The sequence below is a fragment of the Schistocerca piceifrons genome, chromosome X (genome assembly GCF_021461385.2).
Source record: "Schistocerca piceifrons isolate TAMUIC-IGC-003096 chromosome X, iqSchPice1.1, whole genome shotgun sequence".
Taxonomy (NCBI): domain Eukaryota; kingdom Metazoa; phylum Arthropoda; class Insecta; order Orthoptera; family Acrididae; genus Schistocerca; species Schistocerca piceifrons.
Window position 1 is genome coordinate 235344890 of NC_060149.1, and position 22482 is coordinate 235367371.

The window sequence follows — 22482 nt, forward strand, 5'->3', positions numbered from 1 at the left end:
CAGGTGCTCGATCGTGTTGAAGGGTGCAATCGCCATCCCCGAATTGCTCTTCAACAGTGGGAAGCAAGAATGTGCTTAAAACATCAGTGTAGGCCTGTGCTGTGGTAGTGCCACGCAAAACAACAAGGGGTGCAAGCCCCCTCCATGAAAAACGACCACACCATGAGACCACCGTCTCCGAATTTTAATTTCGGCACTACACACGGTCAGATGACGTTAACCGGGCATCCGTTTGCTCACCTCGCACCTAACTCTCATAGTACTTGCAGTAGATCCTGATGCAGCTTGGAATTCCTGTTTGATGGTCGGGATAGATGTCTGCCTATTACACATTATGACCCTCTTCAACTGTCGGCGGTCTGTCAGTCAACAGACGAGGTCGACCTGCACGCTTTTCTGTTGTACGTGTCCCTTCACGTTTTCATTTCACTATCACATCGGAAACAGTGGACTTATGGATGTTTGGGAGTGTGGAATTCTCGCGTACAGACGTATAACACAAGTGACACTCAGTCACTTGACCACGTTCGAAGTCCGTGAGTTCCGCGGAGCCCGCCATTCTGCTCTCTCACGATGTCTAATGACTACTGAGATCGCTGATATGGGGTGCCTAGCAGTAGGTGGCAGCACAATGCACCTAATATGAAAAACGTACGTTTTTGGGGGTGTCCGGATACTTTCGATCACGTAATGTACATACGTCTACGACCAGAGTTATGTAATGCATAAAATATATACAAAGATCGAAATCTGATAAATAACATTCTCGCTCTACCGCCTTGGAAGACCTGAGTGAACTTGTTTCACTGTCCATTGGTACTTAAGACGACTAAACTTTTTTGAAGTCTCAGCAAGTGTCATGAAAAGCATTCACAAACTGCCAATTCAGTGCTACCACAGCTATGGAATTTACTGGAAACAAATGAAAATTTGTGCCGGACTGGGACTCGAACCCGGATTTCCAGCTTCACGTGATCAGTCACCTAAACCTCTTCGGCTATCAGAGCTCGCTTCACGGAGAGACCCAAACTTCCATATGTCGCAGTGTCTGCTTCCCATAATGCTCGCAAAATTGTGGTTTCCGCACAGGTAGACTTATTTTGGTTTCTCGTCAGGTTGCCCTGACTTTGGCATGAAACCCGTTACACTGGGTCTGTATTTGAAAAGCGTGAAACGTCCCTTCGGACATGCATGCACTAATCTAGCTCATCACGTATCTTTTATAAGCGAGAATTCTCAACATTTTTTTTTGTTACCGTACTAGAATACATTATTTTTCACGACTGCTAACTCTAGTCGTAGAGGTATCAGACTTACGAAGTTAACGGTTCCATAACTGTACTGGTGAACCTCAATAAAACATTAACTGTTATTTCAAACTACTGTAATGAATTCCTTGAGTCCTTCTATCAAAGCATTGCAAACGCATTGTACCATGTGGCATATAGGGGAGAAGTGCACTCTAAAGTGGTACATCAGACTTCTTTGCGTATCACCACTAACCAAAAACTGACGTGTGATCGCCAGTATGGCTCTAACAGGTACACCGTCGTTCGTATTGGTATTGGCCTTAACAGTTCTCTGACGAATTACTTTTAAATGATATATTCAAAATCGTGCAACGTTCTGAGAAAGGTATGTATCCATTATCAGTTCACGAGCTAAAGTTTCGAAAGCTGTTCGCTTACTTAAAAAAGATCGCATACACATACCCAGTTTCTCTTTGTTATGATAATTTTCTTCCTTGCGGAATGAAAATATCGGAGAGCCACACCCACTTACCACTATGTCGCTCTCTTCCGTTTCGTGGCCATTGCGTTGCTCGTGTGAACACTCCTGGCCTGTCAATATTTTGCTGCAAACATTGCCGGGCAACAGTGATCGGAAATTTTGCCATACATGGGGCTGCAATTCGTGTGGCTATAACGTTGCCTGACAACATTGTCGACCTATATTGTTGGCAATATGCACCGAGCGAGGTGGTGTAGTGGTTAGCACACTGGACTCCCATTCGGCAGGACGACGGTTCAAACCCGCGTCCGGCCTTCCTGATTTAGGTTTTGCGTGATTTCCCTAAATCGCTTCAGGAAAATGCTGGGATGAAACTTCCTGGCAGATTAAAACTACGTGCCGGACCGAGACTCGAACTCGGGACCTTTGCCTTTCGCTGGCAAGTGCTCTACCAACTGAGCTAACCAAGCACGACTCACGCCCCGTCCTCACAGCTTTAATTCCGCCAGTACCTCGTCTCCTACCTTCCAAACTTCACAGAAGCTCTCCTGCAAACCTTGCAGAACTAGCACTCTTTGAAGAAAGGATATTGCGGAGACACGGCTTAGCCATAGCCTGGGGGTTGTTTCTGTCGGAGAAAGCTACACAGTACAGCAGCAAACAAGGGAAATATTTAGCTACCCGAAATTAAGTATCCACCTGAAATATGGACCCTTTATTCTACTGTTCTCCAACTCCATTTCGAGAAATTTTTCAAGTAAAAGCTGCTTATATCCATGGGTAGCCACTATCCTGAATCTTTCTACTACGTTACAAACACTGTTGGTTGTAAATCTGGCATACTTCGTGTCAAATCAGTCGCTGAAATCTTTATTCAGAGTGTCTGTACTTCTTTGACGTCGTCACTGAGTTACAATGATGCTTAAGCGCTTCATCGGTTTCACTAGTTTTTGATGCATCACGATAGATCTTATAGATCTTCATTCACATTCTTTGAAACACTGTTTTATATTGATTTAACTTTACTCTCCCCTGCTTTTGCTTCACTTCTGTTGTGCGTTGCGCTAGAACGCAGAAAGTTTCACTTTCAAATTGATTGTAGAAATAATGTTTTTAGTCCACAAATTAGTCTTGTAATTTCATTTTAAAATCTGAAGTGTTTTGAACAACGTTCACAATTGCCCCTGTTATATGATGCCTCTTATAGCGTAATACACTCAAAATACGAAACGTCAACCGTGATGCAACGGTAAGGACAATGTTTAGATATTCGGGGGGAGTGAAATTAGTCTCCGTACGACCTTGATGTAAGTTTCCTTGATGTCCCAGTATCACTCCACGCTGTCTCACCCAAAAAGGCTGCTGCTGATTCGTTTCTCATTCTTGCCTAATATGAAGTTCCGCACCGTCTTTGATAAGAAAAAGAAAAAAAGATAACAGTTTAAATTCCCGCCGACAGCGCGGTCATCAGAGGTGGAGCACAAGCTCGGTGTGCGAATTGACCGTTCCGTTTTCAAAAGAACCATCCCGGCATTTTCAAATACCTATTTAGGGAAATAATGTGAATGGTGATACAGGTGTTAGAGACAACAAAACTGCTATTCCATCTCTTCCTTTCGGAATTAGTTTTACATGTACCCCAGATCTGTAAGAACAAAGGTAAACAAACAGTTTTGGTGCTGTTGCTAGTCACTCACTCATTCCTGTCGTAAGATTTATCCTCAGGTAACATCAAAGGGCAGCTGTATTTGAAAAAAATGTTGCTTACGTTCGAGGGTATTCTTACACCTTTGTAAATGGCTTTCCGTTATTTGAGTTACCTCTAAAATTGTATAGTGCTGCGAGGTACTTGAATTCAAGTGAGAAAGCAGGAACACGTTGTAGCAAATCTGTGCCCACTTCTAATTACAGATGCGGGAAAACAGATACTATGTCGTAAATCATCCATGTTGCAATAGAACAAACGATGTAATAGAACGGACAATTTACGGTGTGTATTGTTCTCCAAATGGAGAACTATATAATTTTTGAGCCCGAATTCAGCAACAGGTCGTAGAAATATACTTAGATGACGTAAGACCAAGCGACGTGCCGCAGTGATAACGAGCAAGCCACGGGATTTGTTTTCAAAACGTGTGGGATTAAATTGTCCTTCAATTAATCGTTCTTTAGTTTTCTGCGATTTCTCTAAATTACTTCAGATGAATGTCAAAATTATGACTGCAGCAAGACTACAGCCAGTTGTTCCACCTCTCCATGTCCTGCTGATCTGTTATCCATCTCTAATTAACTCAACAACAGTACGACAAACTGTAATCTGCCTTTACACGTTCACATTGTGCATAAAAACCAGATGAATAACATTTTTGATATTCTCTGCTAGTTAAGAATGCAAGTGTTCATGTTTCAGTGGTTCATATCGCTGCGACAAAATGCGCACTGATTAAGACGAAGGTCCTGAAGTCTTGAGGTGCAGGTTTCAGATCCTTGTCCGTGTTAACCTGGTTTAGATTTCCCGTTTCAGACGTAACAGCTGAGCCCAAGTATCATATAACCTTTTCTTTATTTGAATCGCTATGTATATTTATCTTTTCATCTCTGTACTCGCTTTCTCACTCTTGTAACTCGTTGACCTCTTTCCATTAAGTACACAACCCGTGAAGAAAACAATCATCACCTTATTAACGATGACGTTCGTACTTTCCACCGCCCAGCTTACATTTCTCGTCCCTTTTGTTTAGTTCTGTTTTTCTGTTTCACCTGTGCGTGACCTCAGAGTGCCACTGTTTGTTGTGTCTTTGGCACTTTTCGCGTGGTCTCTGTGGGCTGCATAGTGCTTACATTCGTGCAAGTCGCAGCTTAGCGCCATGGTCCAGCTTACGTGAGACGCTCATCAGCACGGTGAGCGCCGCTGCGCAAATACAGCCACTGCTGGCGCGCTTGCAGACAGCTGATACACGGTACCACGGCAACAGGCGCACCGGGCTCTGTTACCTCCTGCCGTGGGTCTTACATTCTTTCGCAATTTATAATTATCAGAAATATTGCAACCATAGGCCTACATCAACGACGCTGGTGTGTTGTAAAAATTGTAGAGCTTTAGAGAGGACATTAACGGTATCTGTGATTAGATAGAACATCATAATCACAGTCAAGAACGTGATCTTTTCAAGAAACTCAGCAGCGTCACGGTTGTATTTAATCTTCGTTCGTGGGTCGTAGACGACGAGAATGGGAATCCTATGCGAGACTAGGAAGACATTTTCGCGAGGTGAAAACAGTACTGTGAAAAGTTGTGCTCTGGAAAGAACAGTGTGGACAATCATTCATTTCAACAAATTGAAATGGCACGCACAATCTGAAACAGTAAACGCCCTATGAGGAATTTTTAATCCGTTGGTGTAGACGGTGTAAATGGGAAAATCATCAAAGAAATGCGGCAGGAAAGTGTTCGTGTGCTGCTTGCATTGTGTAAAAAAAATCTGTAAAACGGGGAAATGGTCAGAAGACTGGTCGAAATCTCTCTTCATCTTCCCACACAAGAAAGGGTCAAAAGAAACTGTTCCAACTGTGGAACTATTGCTCTCATATCTCAGACAAGGAGAATTTTCCTCTACATCTTGAACCAGCCTTTGGAGTCGTAGATGCAGCCTCGCAAATCCACGAAACAAGCAGGTTTTGTTGAAGGAAAAGGAACTCCTAAACAGATCTTTAACACACGACGTATAATTGAGAAAGCGCGAGAGTTCTGTATTCCTGCTTTCCTCTGGTCCTTGGATTGTAGGAAAGCCTTTGACTGTGTTTGGATAAAAGTAGTCGCAGGTACTTGTAGAGTTCAGTGTCTAACCACATCTGAGGGCAGTGATCAGAAATCATTGCAATCTGATGTCTTCAGAGTATCAAAAGGAGTCAGCGTTGGGTCCTTTCCCAAACGGTACATCTACAAAAAACACGTTATTAGGAATGCTCTTGATGGGTAGACTAAAGTCCTTTGAATTGGTGGAAGAATTATTAACAAGCTCCTATTTGCTGAAGACACCGTGCTTTTAGCCAGCAGCGAAGATGAACTTGCTAAGCTGCTCACAAAAGTAAAGGACCTTAGCTTATCATATGGATGATGATATGGATTAGATATGTCTCAGCAAGTCCAAACTCGTGATAATGAGCAAAGGTCCCACTCACAGATCGATTAAAGGAACTGGAAACCGTTCATTCTTTCATCTATTGTGGGTCAACCATCTACGACACGGAGAGCTGTGAATATGAGATAAGACAGATCACGCTAGGGAGAGTGGTGGTGATGAAGTTAAAGATCTTACGAGAGAAGAGATGGAGAAAATCTATAGAAAATACTGATGGAAGGAAACATGGATGGAGGGAGAGAGAAGCGAACAAGCGGATGGACGAAATCAAGATGATCTCGGGTTTACCACTTGATCAGGCTATAAGAGAGGCTAGTAACAGTCCAGAATGGAGACGCTTGCCTCGTGATGTCCTGACGCTCAGAAACGAGCGCAACGAGATTTTGATAATGATGATGATGATGATGATGATGATGATGATGATATTTCTGGGAACCGAAAATCTCCTGTTTATGAATCGAAATTGATTCCGAATGATGACTGTGAAACCTATCTAGCTCTATCCGTCTACTTCTTCTAGATATCGGCGCCCAGGTTGGAAGGTGTTCGATACACCTCTGCACTGCAACCTACTGAACAAACTACGAGAGTACGGAATATCAGACCAGCTGTATGACTGGAATGAAGAGTTTCCAACAAAAAGCATCCAGCAGGTCAATCACAAAGGAAAGAAATCTTCAGAACGTAACTTGGGGTGTACTCCACGGGAGTGTTACTGACACCTAATTATGGCTTCTGTTCTCTAGATATACGCTCCTTTCAGAGTCCATATGCAGGAAAGATGCAAGCGGCTAAGATCATACTATCAATAAACGATGAATTCATGCAACAGAAGCTACCGCCTGCAACTATGCAGTACGTTTATCATAAGGAACACCTGCCTCTTGAGAGAAAAAGGAAAATTCCATCATTAGCGTATAATTTCACATTTTTGTGATAGGCCGCATCCGACGTCAGCGACAGAAGCGATCGACAGCGCGGCATCCGGATGCATTACTTTCCAGTTACAAGAAGCAGCATCAGCCGACCAACATCTACGGATGTCCGGCCTGTGTGCGAGATGCAACTCCAGCTACAATTTAAGCCATACAGCTGACTTAAAATAGCGATGCGATAACGATGAATGTTGTCCCTCAAAAGTATGGCACCAACATTAGCCTTAATGAAGAAAATGAGGTGAACAGGGAACGCGTTACATGAAATATACAACCAGAAGCATCTTCACTGCGAATTTCACTATTTGTATCACCAGCCACGAAGATCTCCAAGCAGCAAAATCTTCGAAAACGCAAGGATGAACATGGATACTTTCGACTCCCTCAAGGGATTGGAGAGCAGCGTTCCTTTTTTGACCATCATCTTTCAGCAGTCAATAAACGTTGAAGAAATTCTGATCATTGCATTAAGGCAAGTTATTTACCCAAGTTGTAACTAAATTTTTACTGTGTATACACATGTAACGTGGCTAGCATTAGGTATTTTTTCGTTGTTCCGGAAGACGGTAAGATTTCGAAGTTGAGTGACTGTAGGAAGAGACAAGATTACTTAGACAAAATTTCGAGTTTGTGTGATGAACCACAGGTGGCCCTAAATGTGGAAATATGTAAGCTAATGCGGATGACTAGGAAGAGCAAACCTTTAATGCTCGGGTACAGTATTACTAGTGCCCTGCCTGATAGTCAAGTCGTTTAAATATCTTGGCGTAACATTGAAAAGCGATATATAATGGAACGGGCATGTGAGAACTGTGGTAGGGAAAGTAGATGTTCGACTTCTGTTTATTGGGAGAATTTTAGGACAGAGTGGTTCACCTGTAAAGGAGACAGCATATAGGACGCTGGTGCGATCTATTTTTGAGTACTGCTGGAGTGTTTGGGACCCGTAACAGGTCGGATTGAAGGAGGACATCGAAGCAATTCAGGGGTGGGCTGCTAGATTTCTTACCGGTAGATTTGAACAGCACGTAAGTGTTACGGAGATGCTTCGGGAAGTGAAATGGGAATCCCTGGAGGAAAGGCGACGTTCTTTTCGAGAAATGCTAGAGAACCAGAGTTTGAAGCTGACTGTCGATCGAGTCTTCTGCCGCCTACATATATTGCGCCTAAGGACCGCGAAGATGATATTTGAGAAATTAGGGCTCATGCGGAGGCAAATATACAATCGTTTTTCCGTCGCTCTGTTTGCGAGTGGAACATAAAGGAAATGACTAGTAGTGATAGAGGGTACCCTCTGCCACGTACCGTACGGTGAACTGCTGAGTACCTATGTAGATATATATGTAGAATGCGTTATTTAAAATCAGTTCTAGCGTAGTTTTGTGGAAAGTTAGGCCAATAACAATTTTCTAGGTGTTATTAGTCCCAAAACACAAATTTAATAAATTTGCAGCGGAGACTGTTTTGCTGGTTTGAAAATCAGAAATATGCGCTCTGGAGCTGAAGGCTACTATTACAGGTTACGGTTTCCACTTTAAAACACACTACTTTTACAAGTCTAAAATTGTGTGCAAATAAATATTTTAATTCAGGTATTACGCTACAGTAGCATCATTTCGTCAACTCTAATTTTTATTTTGAATCGATAACACAATGGTGGCAAATACTGGGAAAGAAATGTCAAGAGATCTATGGACACATTTTCAGCCAGCACATACGCCACAACCAGCAACAGAGCACTTTTATACAGTTGAGACGTAGTTTGAAGAGAGACGGCATTTTCCAAACTGCATTGGCAGTCTTGATTGGAAGGATTCGTAACCCTTCTGACTGTGGATGTCAACACCTGAGCTTTAAAACTATTTTGTAGTTGTTCTTCTTTCAGTAATAGACGCAAGATATAGAGTTGCATATGAGAAAGAATATGACGCTGGACTATTCCGTAATTCTATTTTTCATAAGACAAATGAATCACTTCAACTTGCCTAATCTTGGTATTCATTCCTACCAAACCCAGGTATGAAAGTGCCGTATGTGTTTCTAGGTGATGAAGTATTCCCGTTAGGCATATACTTAATACGACCATATGAAGCCAGAAATTTGCCAACAGAAAAAAGGTATTTAATGAGAATTTCTCCAGGGAGAATGTTTGTCGAATGTTCATTTCGTATCCTTTCATTAACCTTTCCACGAATAAAATTTATTTCACGTAAATCTGAAAAATGAGGTCCAAAACTGTCTTCCTTTGCGATAAATAATACACATTCACTACCAAAAAAATTTGAAGCTGACGGATTTTGAAAATCGGTGGGGACAAATGTCACACGAACCTAACTAGGTCCATGTTTTCATTTTCAAAGTAAAATGTTTAATATTAAAATGTTTTTATCAGGATGGCAATTACGGAAAATACAACAAATCAGTGCCAAAACACATTTACTCTCTTGACAATGAAAATATGAAATATCGTAAGAAATTTACAACATAACATCTGAAGATGCCTTTTACATACCCACACCAATGTTTTTTACATTCTATGAAATTTTCCGGGACATGTACGTCCCACAACTTACACACTGTGTAAAAACCAGCTGAATTACTGAGGTGTGTAGTAATTATACAAACTAACGTCCTTGATGTATACGATAACACAATTAGTTACTTCAGGCATTCTTAGAACGAAGGAGGTTATTTGATCTGACTTTCGTTAAACAGACTTACTGTGCAATCTATAAACACACGCCGCTCCACTTAATCGCTCATAGTCAATATATTCATCCCGTGGTTCGTAGCATTTTTCTCAAAGTTCCAAAAGCATCCCACTACACCGTAATACTAGAAAGCTACGAGATACAGGCGTCCCACCGCTCAAAACTGCGTATTACTTTATTGGGACGTATGTTCCCGTCAACCACGAAAGGGTTAGTGGAGAATTTTCTTGAAGCCTTTTGCTACTGATGTTCAAAATGCTGTTGCAATAACAGTTTTACATAATAATGTTATCGATCATACATTTAACGTAGTATATAATGAAGTAACTGTGATAAAAAATTTAAGTCTCTAAATGAACTTAAAATCTTCGCAATGAGAGACAGGAAGTGTTATAAATTCTTACTGTGATAATTTTAACTGTATACAAACAGAAAACTTACAGTAAAGCTAATTTAGAAGTGTATCTAGAGAATAACATTAATAACGCCCGTCAAATATTTTCCTTAGTACTTTATGTGTAAATGTACATGATCACAAATATATTATGGTTTATTCATTGAAACTGTTATCTGTCTTAATTCTTAACAAAGGCAAATTTTACATGAAATGCTGAACAACAAAGCTTTTAGCTGACATGTCAGTATCACACAGTCACAATGCCATATTAATTATCAATGTACTCACTATACACTGCATATCCATCTCAAAGCATATTTTTAAGTTCTTTCGAAGATACAGTTTCATCCCTTTTACTTCATATGTACACATGCATGTCCCTATAAATCATTCACAGTAAATTCTTAATTAACTTATATAATGAACAACTCAACAAGAAGTTTTACTGATATTTAAGTGTTTGGAACACAATTCGTCAGCAGTGTTTCAACTAACCAAAGAAGTTTTCAACCCATACAGATTTTCTGTTACCCTACTAATTTTCAAATTGCTTGCACTTTCTGAGCTAGTCTTCTACTTGTTAATCTTCAAACAGATCAACTTCAAATTAGGTATCAGATTAATTTAATATTCTTCCTCCTTCCCATGTGCGTTACATAAAAGTGAAAAATATTTGTAATGTGTTACCGAGATACTGCTTCCGTCACTTGCCTTGAAATGTACACAAAGCTAGCCCAGTACACTCATGTAAAAAGTTCTACAAATTTCTGAGCCATACTACTACTTGTTGGTCTTTCAGCAGATAAACTTCCGTATCGTGTTTCAGCTAAACATACATGTACCACTCTTACCACATCAGTTACACAAAACTACAATGTAATCATTTAAGCCCTCTTATGTTTCAGTGGCACATAACAAATCACCTTTTGTAAAAGTTAATAAATGCAAACTATGATAGATGTAATAGGTTCTTGACAAGTGATACAAATAAATTTTGGCATTTTCAAAACACACATTTCAGTGAGAGAAACGGTCACTTATTGTGCTATTTTTTTGTCTGATATATTATTTTTCTAAAACATTACCTGCGCCACAGTACCTAGTTCCCTGAGGGTTAATATAAATGCAATATTAACTTTGTGTCCTTACACCCTAGCGCAGTTTCTAGCATTTGTTTCTTTGTTTTGCCTCCAGTTCGAGACTCCCCTTCTCGAAGGTGCTGCTCTAAGGCATTTTCTTCCTCCTCCTTGGCGATAAAAATGTTGCTGCTTTTGGTGGTTTTAATCGTGGTGGTGGTGCTGGTGTTGGTGAGTCAACAACAGGAAAATGCTCATCTGTTATGGGACACCTCCTTATTTTGAACCCAATTGAGCACAGCATCCATTTTTATGTGGATTGTAGTCTACTTCCGATACCTCAGTGTAACTTGAGACCCCCTTTGATGTTTGCGTTGTGGGAATTTAGAAGGGCATGTAACAGCATCTCTCCCTGCGTGTCTTAATGTTTTTCACAACATTAGTGTGTCCAAGTAGCACATTTTCTGTGTCCCTCAGCAGCTGCATGCCGTAAGGAAAGCTTTGGTCTCATCTTTAGCTTTCTTCTAAATGTAACCCTTAATTACTTTGGTTTTCCTTTTGCATCATCCTCTGGAACCAGAAGCATGTATATGTATATGTGTGTGTAGTTAAAACCTTTGTGTGACTTCTCAGTTATATTTCATATTTCCCTGTGCTACCCAATATGGCACAAATTTAAACCACTACATCTCACTGAAGAGATTTAAGTACTTGGAAATAATTTACAATTTTTACAGAGGAATGTGAAAATACGGTCTTTAGTGAAAGGAAGACAAAGTGTTCGAAAGATACTAGTCAGAATTCGTAAAGCTAATAATATGGAAATAAACATATAATGCATTAATTGCGCTAATAGTAGAGGTATTGAATGTGACTACAGCATACCTGAAAACATTAGCCAACGTCAAACAATTTCCATTTGTTGCACATCAGCAAAAATAATAGAGAAGTAAATTAGAAGTGAAACTGAACCATACACTTCTGCCAAATATATCCGAATTAATAATTTTTGTGCATTTGGAAAGTAGTTAACTCTTTGGATTGCTGCCTATACTAGCACAGTACAAAAACGAAATGAGTCATTTCACAGAATAGTGTTCAGGCATTAAACATGTAAGACATAGTTTCAGTATTCACACACTATCCCACACATGCAGCGGTGAAGTAAACAATGAAACAGAGCTATCATCCCACATCATTAGGTGTATAACTATATATTACATTGATTTCAAAACATTTCTGCGTTAGTTAAAACAATACTAATATGTAGTATACTTACAGTCTTCATCAGCGTAAATTGAGAGCCTATTATGGTTCACAACATATAAACTATCAGATTATACAAGAACACTGAGTGACACTACTATTCCCACTCCTAGTAGTTACTTTATTTGTATCTACAAAACACTCTCAAACAAAAGCGGAATGTGTTTCTGGCGATACATACGAAAAAATCCTTAGTTGTATAATACTATATTGCTCTGTAAACGGGATATTCAGAAACATTAATTTCTTTCCCCACATGCTAGCGTGCATATTATGTACATTCATAGTACATAAACTGTGATAAATGTAGGGGAAGGGAGGACACTACGTAACTTTTACCTTCAGCACAGCACGTGTTTTATCTCATTATCCACAAAGAATAAAGTCTTACAAATACTTGCTCTTGGAAGTAGTTCTTACCAAAGTTTTAAGAAACTGGTGAAAAAAGTAAGGTGACTCCGTGATCGGTACCAAGGCCTGCAAGATACCTACCGGTCGTCTTGTCACCCTCTGCCATACGGCGTTATGCGTATGCGGTGTAGAGCGGCATGGGATCAGCACACCGCTCTCCAGTCTTTGGTCGACTTTCCAAACCTTGGAGCCGCTAATTCTCAGTCAAGTAGCTCTTCATTGGGCAACACGAGGCTGAGTAGACCCTTTTCGTTTCCTCCCACCAAGAAAAAATCCCTGGCATTACTGGGAAGTGAAAGAGTGTGCTGTGAATGGCAGTTTGCCACGCTGACCCCACAGCTACAGTGGCGGACATGGAAAAACGAATAATTCATTTTGTTTTTTTACACGCGTACAATCAAAACACCAACAAAAGTCTCTAATGAGTTGGACATAAGTACAGGAACTATAATAGCGTGAAGAAATAGACCAACTTGTATCAAATGCAGGAATAGCGTCAGCTGTAATATTCTGGCTAAAAAGAAATTAAGTAATTACAAATAATACTTTTTATTGTCCCACTGCCTTGGTCACAGCGGTCCACTCTTGATCAGATATAAACCTATTGTGATAATTCTTTTGCTTCATGTCCCATAAGTACGTCTCTTGCACACATCGGATATCAGTATCGTCGTCATACTGGGAATCAGTCTGGATGACTGACTGATCTGGCTTTGTAACATTAGCCAAGATAGAATTGCTGTGCTGGTACTGCAAACGATTGAATCCAAGGCGAAACTACAGATGTTACATTTTTCCCAAAGGCATGCAAATCTGGTGTATAGTTAATGGAAAACTACTCCAGTTGTTTTTTATAACCTTATCAAATTCACATGCTGTGTGTCGGCCATTAAATTAGGTCGTTATCAAGTGTTATGGAACTGTTAAATGTTAATACATAATAATATGGGAATATATACATTTAGTTTTTACTAATGGGAGATGAGCGATAATTTTTATATGTGTACAGTAAAAGTGCAGAAATAATATATAACTTAAGTTGTTCTGCAGAGCTGAAACGTCAAATGGGAAAAAACAGTAGAATTGAAACGGATTTAAAACAGTTTCGAGCCCAATTACGTCATGAGGAAAATGGGAATTTCGCAATTACAAAAGCCGTAAAATCCGATACATTGAAACTGTTAGCTTAGAAAGAGTTATCTAATATGTTTCAAAATTACATTCTATATTTTTCGGATAAAATGCTAATAGTAAACGATAAAACAGCAGAAGTGAAGTAGATTTAGAAATTTTTTGCACTCAATGACGTCATGAGAGAAACAGGTGTTTCGTAATTAAAAATAATTACAAATAAATTTGGACTCTGACCACTATTTATTGGTTACGAGATCTAAATTAAAGCTGAAAGGATTGCAAAAAGGTTGGAGGTTAGGGAGATGGATCCTGGATAAGTTGAAAGAACCAGATGAGAGTTTCAGAGGGAGCATTAGGCAATGGTTGACTAGAACAGCAGAAAGGAATACAGGAGAACACAAATGGGCAGCTTTAAGAGATGAAATAGTGAAAGCATCAGAGGGTCAAATAGGTAGAAAGACAAGGTCTAGTAGAAATCCTTGGAAGAAACAGGAAATACTGAATTTAGCTTATGAAAGAAAAAATATAAAAATGCAGCAAATGAAACAACCTAAAGGAAATACGAACGTCTAAAAAAATGAAACTGATAGGTAGTGCACGTTGGCTACGCAGCAATGGCTAAAGGACAAATGTAAGGATATAGAAGCATATTGCACTATGGGAAAAATAGATACTGTCTACAAGAAAATTAGACTTTTGGATAAAAGAGAAGCACTGTATGAATATCAAGAGCTCAGGTGGAAAACCATTACTAAGTAAAGAAGGGAATGGTGAAAGGTGGAAGGAGTATATAGAGGGTCTATCCAAGGGAGATGAACTTAAAAGCAGTATTATAGAAATGGAGTAGGATGTAGATGATAATGAGATGGGAGATAAAATACTACACGACGAATTGACAAAACACTGAAAGACCCAAGTCGAAACAAGGCACCTGGAGTAGACAGCATTACGTCAGAACTACTAGACTTGGGAGAGCCAGCTATGAAAAAATACTTCCCTCTGGTGTGCAAAATTTTCGAGACAAGCGAAATACCTTGTGGCTTCAAGAAGAATGTAATAATTCCAATTACAAAGACAGTAGTTGCTGACAGATGTGAAAATTTCCTAATTATCAGTTTAATAAATCATGGTTTCAAAAAAATAACACATTCATTACAGAAGAATAGAAAAACTGGTAGAAGCCAAACTTGGGGAAGATGAGTTTGGATTTTGGTGAGATGTAGGAACACGCGAAGCGATACTGATCCTTCGACTTACCTTCGAAGAGAAGTTAAGGAAAGGCAAACCTACGTTTATAGCAATTTTAGACATCGAGAAAGCATTTGACAATGTTAACTGGAACACCCTCTTTGAAATTCTGAAGGTAGCAGGGGTAAAATATACGGAGCGAAAGGCTATTTACAACTTGTACGGAAACCAGTCGGCAGCTATAAGAATCGTGGAGCATGAAAGGACAGCAGTGGTTGAGAAGAGATTGGGGCAAGGTTGTAGCGTATCCCCGATGTAATTCATCCTGTACGTTGCGCAAGCAGTAAAGGAAATCCGTCAGACAGCAAAAAAAGCAAAGGACTTGGAAGAGCAGTTGATCGGAATGAACAGGGTCTTGAAGAAAAAAAGATGAACATCAACAGAAGCAAGACAAGGATAATCGAATGTAGTCGAATGAAATCAACTGATGCTGAAGGAATAAGAATAGGAAACGACACAGTAGTTCACATTTTTTTATATTTGGGTAGCAAAAATAACTGATGATGCCCGAAGTACGGAGGATACAAAGTGTAGACCAGTAATGGCCAGAAAAGCGTTTCTGAAGAAGAGAAATTTAACATCGAATGTAATGTTAATATTAGGAACTCTTTTCTGAAGATATTTGTCTGGAGTGCAGCGATGTATGGAAGCGAAACATGGACGATAGACAGTTTAGACAAGAAGAAAATAGAAGCTTTAGAATGTAGAAGGATGTTGAAGATCAGATGGATAGATCACGTAGCTAATGAGGAGGAACTGCATAGAATTGGGGAGAAAAGACATTTGTGGCAGTACTTTATTAAAAGAAGAGATCCGTTAATAGAGCACATACTGAGACATCAAGAGATCACCAGTTTAGTGTTGGAGGGAATTGTGGTGGGGAGCGGGGGAGGCAATTGTTGAGGTAGACCACGAGATGAATGCAGTAACGAGATTCAGAAGGATGTAGGTTGCAGTAGATACTGGGAGATGAAGAGACTTGCACTGGACAGGATAGTATGGAGAGCTGCAACATGCCAGTCTTTGGACTGAAGACCACAACAACAATTATAAGACGTACAATCCGTAAAACTGTTAACGTGCATTAGCTTAAGAGTTATATTCTGACGTGTTCCAGAATTACAGTTACATGGTTTTCGAGTAAAAGCTGAAAGTAATTATTTGGAATGAATAAAAGTGGAGAATAGTTACAATGAACGAAGTCTCCAAGTCGAACGTAAAAGTACGACCTCTAACGAGTAAACTTTGAACCATGGCAACTCTTGAGGGCACTGGCATATCTTGGACGCATCGCTGACTGCTTAAAAATGTATGTTTACAAGAAACTAGATACAGTTGGGAACTTCCGGAAAATATTTAAAGGAAATTGTCAGTACCTGGGCGATAGATATCCAAGAAATGACTTGGTGCTGATGGCACCCACTTGGGTAAAATATTGCAAACTAAAATACTCCACCATTCAAATTTCCGGGCAGCGAAACTCTGGAGGATGCCGTCATCAGAAAACAAAGGTGACATTCAACGGATTCAGAGCCTGGAATATTAAATGTTTTTATAGGGCACAAAAGTTAGAAAATTTAAAAAGGGATGTGGACAGGCTGATATTACATGTAGTGGGAATTAGTGAAGTTCAGTGGCAGGATGAAAAGGACCTCTTGTTAAGTGATTACAGGATGTAAATACAAAATCTAACAGGGTAATGCAGGAGTAGGTCTAATAATCACTAAGTGTTCCTTGGCGTTTCGGTATTGCAGCGGGATAACGTTGACTACTTGACACGATATTTCGGCTGACAATCATTCAGCCATCTTCAGGTGAATGTTTAGCACTGGATATTGCTAGTCCACATCGCTAACTTTATACCAAAAGATAGGCTTGGAGACACATTTACGAACGCAACCGTAGCTTGAGCGACCGCTGTCGAATGTCACGCCCTCTTCGAATATTGCTTCATCTATGGCGTGCAGGTGCATGCGTAACGATGATACTATATGCGTGCTCTCTGTCGAAATGCGGGCCTGTGGAGTTAAAATTCAGATGTGAAATTAATAAAATTTGTTGTGCCCAGACGTGTCACTTATTATGTGTTCTCTTTCTGTATATATTGAAGAATTCACCGGGTCCCACGCCTTTTCCAGTAGAAAGTCCCCATCACAATAAGATCTTACACCAAACTTATTGCCACCAGTTGCTTAATAACTGAATCCCTGAAAGATCTCGTCTAGAGCAACATTTCCGTGTCAGAATCAACAATGGAATGTCCTGTGGAGGTACAGTGCTCGGCTATTACTGACTTACTCGGCCGATATAACACTGCTATTTCATCAAGCTCTATTCTCAACGCACTTCTATTTTAAGCAAATTGACTGTGTTGCCATGGGTAGTCCTCTATCCCCTCTGGAACTGTAGTTTTTTTATGGAAGGTAAGATGAATTGGGGTAAGGGACCAAACAGCTAGGTCCTCGGATCCATCGCATTAGGGAAGGATGGGGAAGTAAATTGGCCGTGCCCCTTCGGAGGAATCGTCCCAGCATTTGTCTGAAACGATTTAGGAAAATCACGGAAAACCTATATCAGGATGGCCGGACGTGGATTTGAATCGTCGTCCTCCCGAATGCGAGTCATTTTTTGTGGAAGACTTTGAGGTGAGAGCACTTCACTTGGCAGAACGTAAATAAAAGACTCTTCTGGCAATATTTAGATAATACTTTTGTAGTTTGGCCTCACGGTGAAGATGAATTGTCCCGCTTTCTGCAGTACCTGAATACAATCCGCGAGAATATCAAGTTTACAATGGAAGTGCAGAAGGGCGGTTGTCTGCCATTTCTAGATGCCTTGGTCAGTCGGAAAGTAAATGGATCATTGACACATTCCGTTTACCGTAAGCCTACATATAAGGACGTGTATTTGCACGCGTCTGGCTGCCATCAGCTATCACAAACTATGGGTTCCTTCCAACATTTGTACAGCGGGTGTACATGTCGTGTTTGACTGAGACAGCCTCGCAAAGGAGCTGGAACACTTACAACCTGTACTCAAGAATAGATGTTGTCCACAGCAGATTGTACAGCTTTAAGGAGGAAGAAGCGTGACCACCCACGAGATCAAGAGGAGAAGGAGCTCTTAGTCCAGAGCGTTCCTCCCATATACCAACCATATTTCGTCGAAATCGGGCAGAATCTTAAGGAAATATTATGCCAAAGTAATCTTCCGCCCATCTACGAAGATTTTTGCACTTCTCGGTTCGGCTAAAGATCTGGGATTCCGGAGGGCTGCAATGTAGAGAATGCTCTGCAGTGTGGCAGTCTACATTGGTCAGACAACGCGCACAGTGCATGAAAGGTACGTAGAACATGATCGCCACACTCGCCTTTCGCAACCCAGTAAGTGAGCCATATCCGAGCGTTGTCTCTCCGCAAGACATTCCATGGAGTATTCTGCCACGGAAACCTTTGTCTCTACGAGATCCTTCTGGAATTCAATTATTAAGGAATCGATGGAAGTAACGGCGGCTTTCAACTGGACAAGGCGTGGGATCCGGTGATTTCTTTAACATCTACAGAAAGCAAATATTTTTTGACTCGCGACACATGTACCGACAGCTAACTTTATTAATTTGACCTGTGATTTTAGCTCCGCGGGCCCGCATTCCGACACAGAGCGCGCATGTAGTACCGTAGTTATGCATGCAGCTGCACACCGTAAATAGAGCAATATTCGAAGAGGGTGCGAAACTCGACAGAGGTCGCTCACTTAGCGGCTGCCATTGCTCTTCCGTCTCCGGGCCAATTTTTAGACGGGAAGTTAACTATGTGAACTAGCAGTCTCCAGCGCTAAACATTCACATGAGGATGGCTGAATGGTTGTCAGCCGAAATATCGTGTCAAGAAATCATCCGGCTGCGATCCCGAAACTTAATGGAAGACTCTTATACCGGGAAAATTTCAAGAATCACAAATGAAAAAGTAAACAAGAGCGCGGGTAAGCTAATTATAACAGCATAATGAAAATCTTATCGTAGCCAAGACACACACAAGGTCATCAACAACCAGTGTCAACCAGCTCCACGGACGCTGAAGAGACCGAAATACTGTGTGATGCGATAAAAGGAAATTATTCAGCTAGTCAAGGGAGATATAAATTTAATTGTGATGGGTGACTGAAATTCAATAATAGGGGAAAAAGAGAAAAAATAGATGAATGTGGACAGGGAGAAAGGAATGAAAGAGTAAGCTACCTGGTAGAATTTTGCACAGAGCGTAATTTAATCACAGCTAAAACTTGGGTTAAGAAACATGAAAGAAGGTTGTATAAAATACATGGACGAGACCTGAAAACACCGGAAGGTTTCAGCTTGATTATTTAATACTAACACAGATATTTCGGAACCAGGCTTTAGACTGTAAGACATTTCCACGGACAGATGTCGATTCTGACAATTTGTTATTACCTGTATATCAAAACTAAATAAACTGAAAAAAGATAGGAAATTAAGCAGATGGTACCTGGATAAGTTTTCACGATAGGCAATATTACAGGTTTTCAAGACTTTTCTAATTAAAAGTTCATCCAAGTTGAGAATATAGTATGTCTCGTGCACCAGTTGTTATTGCGGGTCGTAAGTGCGGAGTATGAAAGATGATGTCAACAACCTAAGGGTATCTGAAAGGAAAATCCTCCGGAAAATTTATGGGTTCATCAGACTGGCAGAGGGTTGGGGAGTAACGTAAAACCACGAAATACAAAAGCTTGTACAATGGAAAGACATAGTGAAATTTGCTATACCTCAGAGTACGATGGTTAGGACATATGGAGAGGATGACAGGATTCTCAGACGAATTATGAAAAGCAGATTGTATTTCACCAGAAAGAAGGGCCGACCAAGAGCTAGATGGCTGGACAACCTGTTGGCTGACATTACCAAGATGGAGAACCGAGGAACGAAGAGAAAATGGGAGCAGAGATCTATGGAAGAAAATTGCGGAGGCCAAGGCTCATCAAGGGCTGCAATGACGACGACGACGACGACCTGACCTGGATAAACTGAAAAAAACGAGATGTTGAGAGTTTTAAATGGAGCATTAGGCAACGATCGATTGAAACTGGGGAATGGAATACAGAAGAGTGGGTCGCCTTGAGAGATGCGTTAGTGAAGGCAGCGCTGGATCAAATATCTAAAAATAGACAAGACATAGTAGCTATTCTTGTGTATCACAGAAGATATCTAATTAAACTGATGAATGAAGAAAATATAAATCTGCATAACATGAAACAGGCACAAGAGAAAACAGATATATGAAAAACGAGATTGGTAGAAAGTGCAAAATGTTTAAGCAGAAAAGGCTAGAATTCATATACAAGTCTATAGAAGAATATGTAACTAGGGCGAAGACAGATACAGCCTATAGGGCAATTAAAGCAATCTTTGGAGAAAAAAAGCAGCTGCACAACTATAAAGAGCTCAGTTGGAAAATCAGCACTTAACAAACAACGGAAAGTTGAAAGATGGAGGGAATATAGGAGGGCACACTGAAACGAATGCCTCCGAATTTTTATATGTCAAAATTCTTTAATTTTTTTTAATAAAACGAACTTTGTTAACTTCTACATCTTTATTATTCATGACTACATATTTATCTCCCAAACGTAGTCACACTGGCGACGAACATATTTTTCCCAACGAGAGACGAGTTTGTTGATAAGGTCACTTAGAATGCTGAATTTATTGACGGAGCCACAATCTCACATCTGCATGCACCGCTTCATCGCTATGAAACTGAAGTTCTCAAAGATGATATTCAAGTTCTGGAAAAAGATGAAAAGCGGACGGGGCCAAGTCGGGGCTGAATGGAGGATAATCGATGACAGTGTTCCCAAGGCGTCGGATTGCTGCAGATGTCACAGCACTCGTGTCTGGCCTGGTATTCTCATGCTGAGTGAGAGGGCGCTCCATGTACAGTTACGCATTCGATTATAGTACACCGTTTCTCACGCACCGACATAGTTACGTGAAACATAGGGATGTTGCACCAGACAGTTCGAAGCTCTCTAGCGGCAGAGAGTTGCAACTTGAGTCAGCGGAGTCTGAAAGTCAACTGAGTAATATACATGACAGTTAATACATCAATCGATATTGAGAGCGTTCTCGCTTCCCACGCCCGGGTTCCCGGGTTCGATTCCCGGCGGGGTCAGGGATTTTCTCTGCCTCGTGATGGCTGGGTGTTGTGTGCTGTCCTTAGGTTAGTTAGGTTTAAGTAGTTCTAAGTTCTAGGGGACTGATGACCATAGATGTTAAGTCCCATAGTGCTCAGAGCCATTTTTTTGATATTGAGAATAGAATAAAAAATTCGGAGGCTTTGCTTTAGAGCACGCCCTCCTACAGATGGGTTATGCAAGGGAAATGAATTTGATGGCAATATCATAGGAAGGGAAGAGGAAGTAGATGAAGGTGAGATCGGAAATATGATGCTGCGAGAAGAATTTGACAGAACACCAAAAGACCTAAGTCGAAACAAGACCTCTGGAGAAAGACATTCCCATAGAACCACTGATATCTGTGGGATAGCCAGCCAGACAAAACTGTTGCACTTGGTGAGTAAGATGTTTGAGACAGGCGAATTACCTTCAGAGTTTACACAGAATGTAATAATTCAAATTTCAATCGATCGGGTGTGCCATGCGTTAATATCAGAATTATCATTACCTTAGAGCACAGGTTAAAGAAAGGCAAACCTGCGTCTATAGCATTTGTAGGCGTAGACAAATCTTTCGAGAATGTTGACGGCAATACACTCTTTGAAATTCTGACGGTTTCAGGGGTAAATTATAATGAGCGAAATGTTATATACAACTCGTACAGAAACCAGAAGAAAACAGACGACGGAATCGGAGGAAATGAAAGGGAAACAGTGGTTGAGAAGACAGTGTGACAAGGTTATAGCTTCTCTCCGGTGGTGTTCAACCTGTACACTGAGATTGCAGTAAAGAAAACCATTAGTAATTGGAGATGGAATTAACGTTCAGGGAGAAGAAATAGAACTTTGAAATTTGCCAATGGTAGTGTAATTCTGTCAGACGGCAGAGGACTTTGAAGAGCACCTGAACGGAAACACCAGTGTTTTGGAAGGATGGTACAAGATGGACATACAAGGGTAATGGAATGTAGTCGAATTAAGTCAGGTGGTGCTGAGGTCATTACACGGTCCCGTCACCTTAATGTGACCACCGCCTATTTTCGACGTCAACGTGCAGTAACCACTGACAGACGGTCGGTAGAAACACTACGAGAGGAGGGTATATAAAGCGTGTGACGCAGAAAACGGTGCATCGTTGGCGTATTGCGGAAACGGAACAGTTTACCTAAAGTCCAGATGGACATGATAGTTGGCTTACTTGCTAAGAGTGTAAGCATTTCCGAACTGACTAATTTTA

The 22482-nt window shown here is 40.6% G+C and overlaps 1 protein-coding gene across 1 annotated transcript in view; it reads left to right on the forward strand.

Moving 5' to 3' along the window:
• LOC124722283 (serine/threonine-protein kinase NIM1) overlaps positions 1 to 22482 on the forward strand; it is a 498280-nt gene that overhangs the window by 210047 nt on the left and 265751 nt on the right. Inside the window, exon 3 of the mRNA XM_047247469.1 lies at positions 11111 to 11132. Within this exon, the coding sequence (XP_047103425.1) occupies positions 11111 to 11132 (22 nt within the window). The remainder of the gene's footprint in view (positions 1 to 11110; positions 11133 to 22482) is intronic.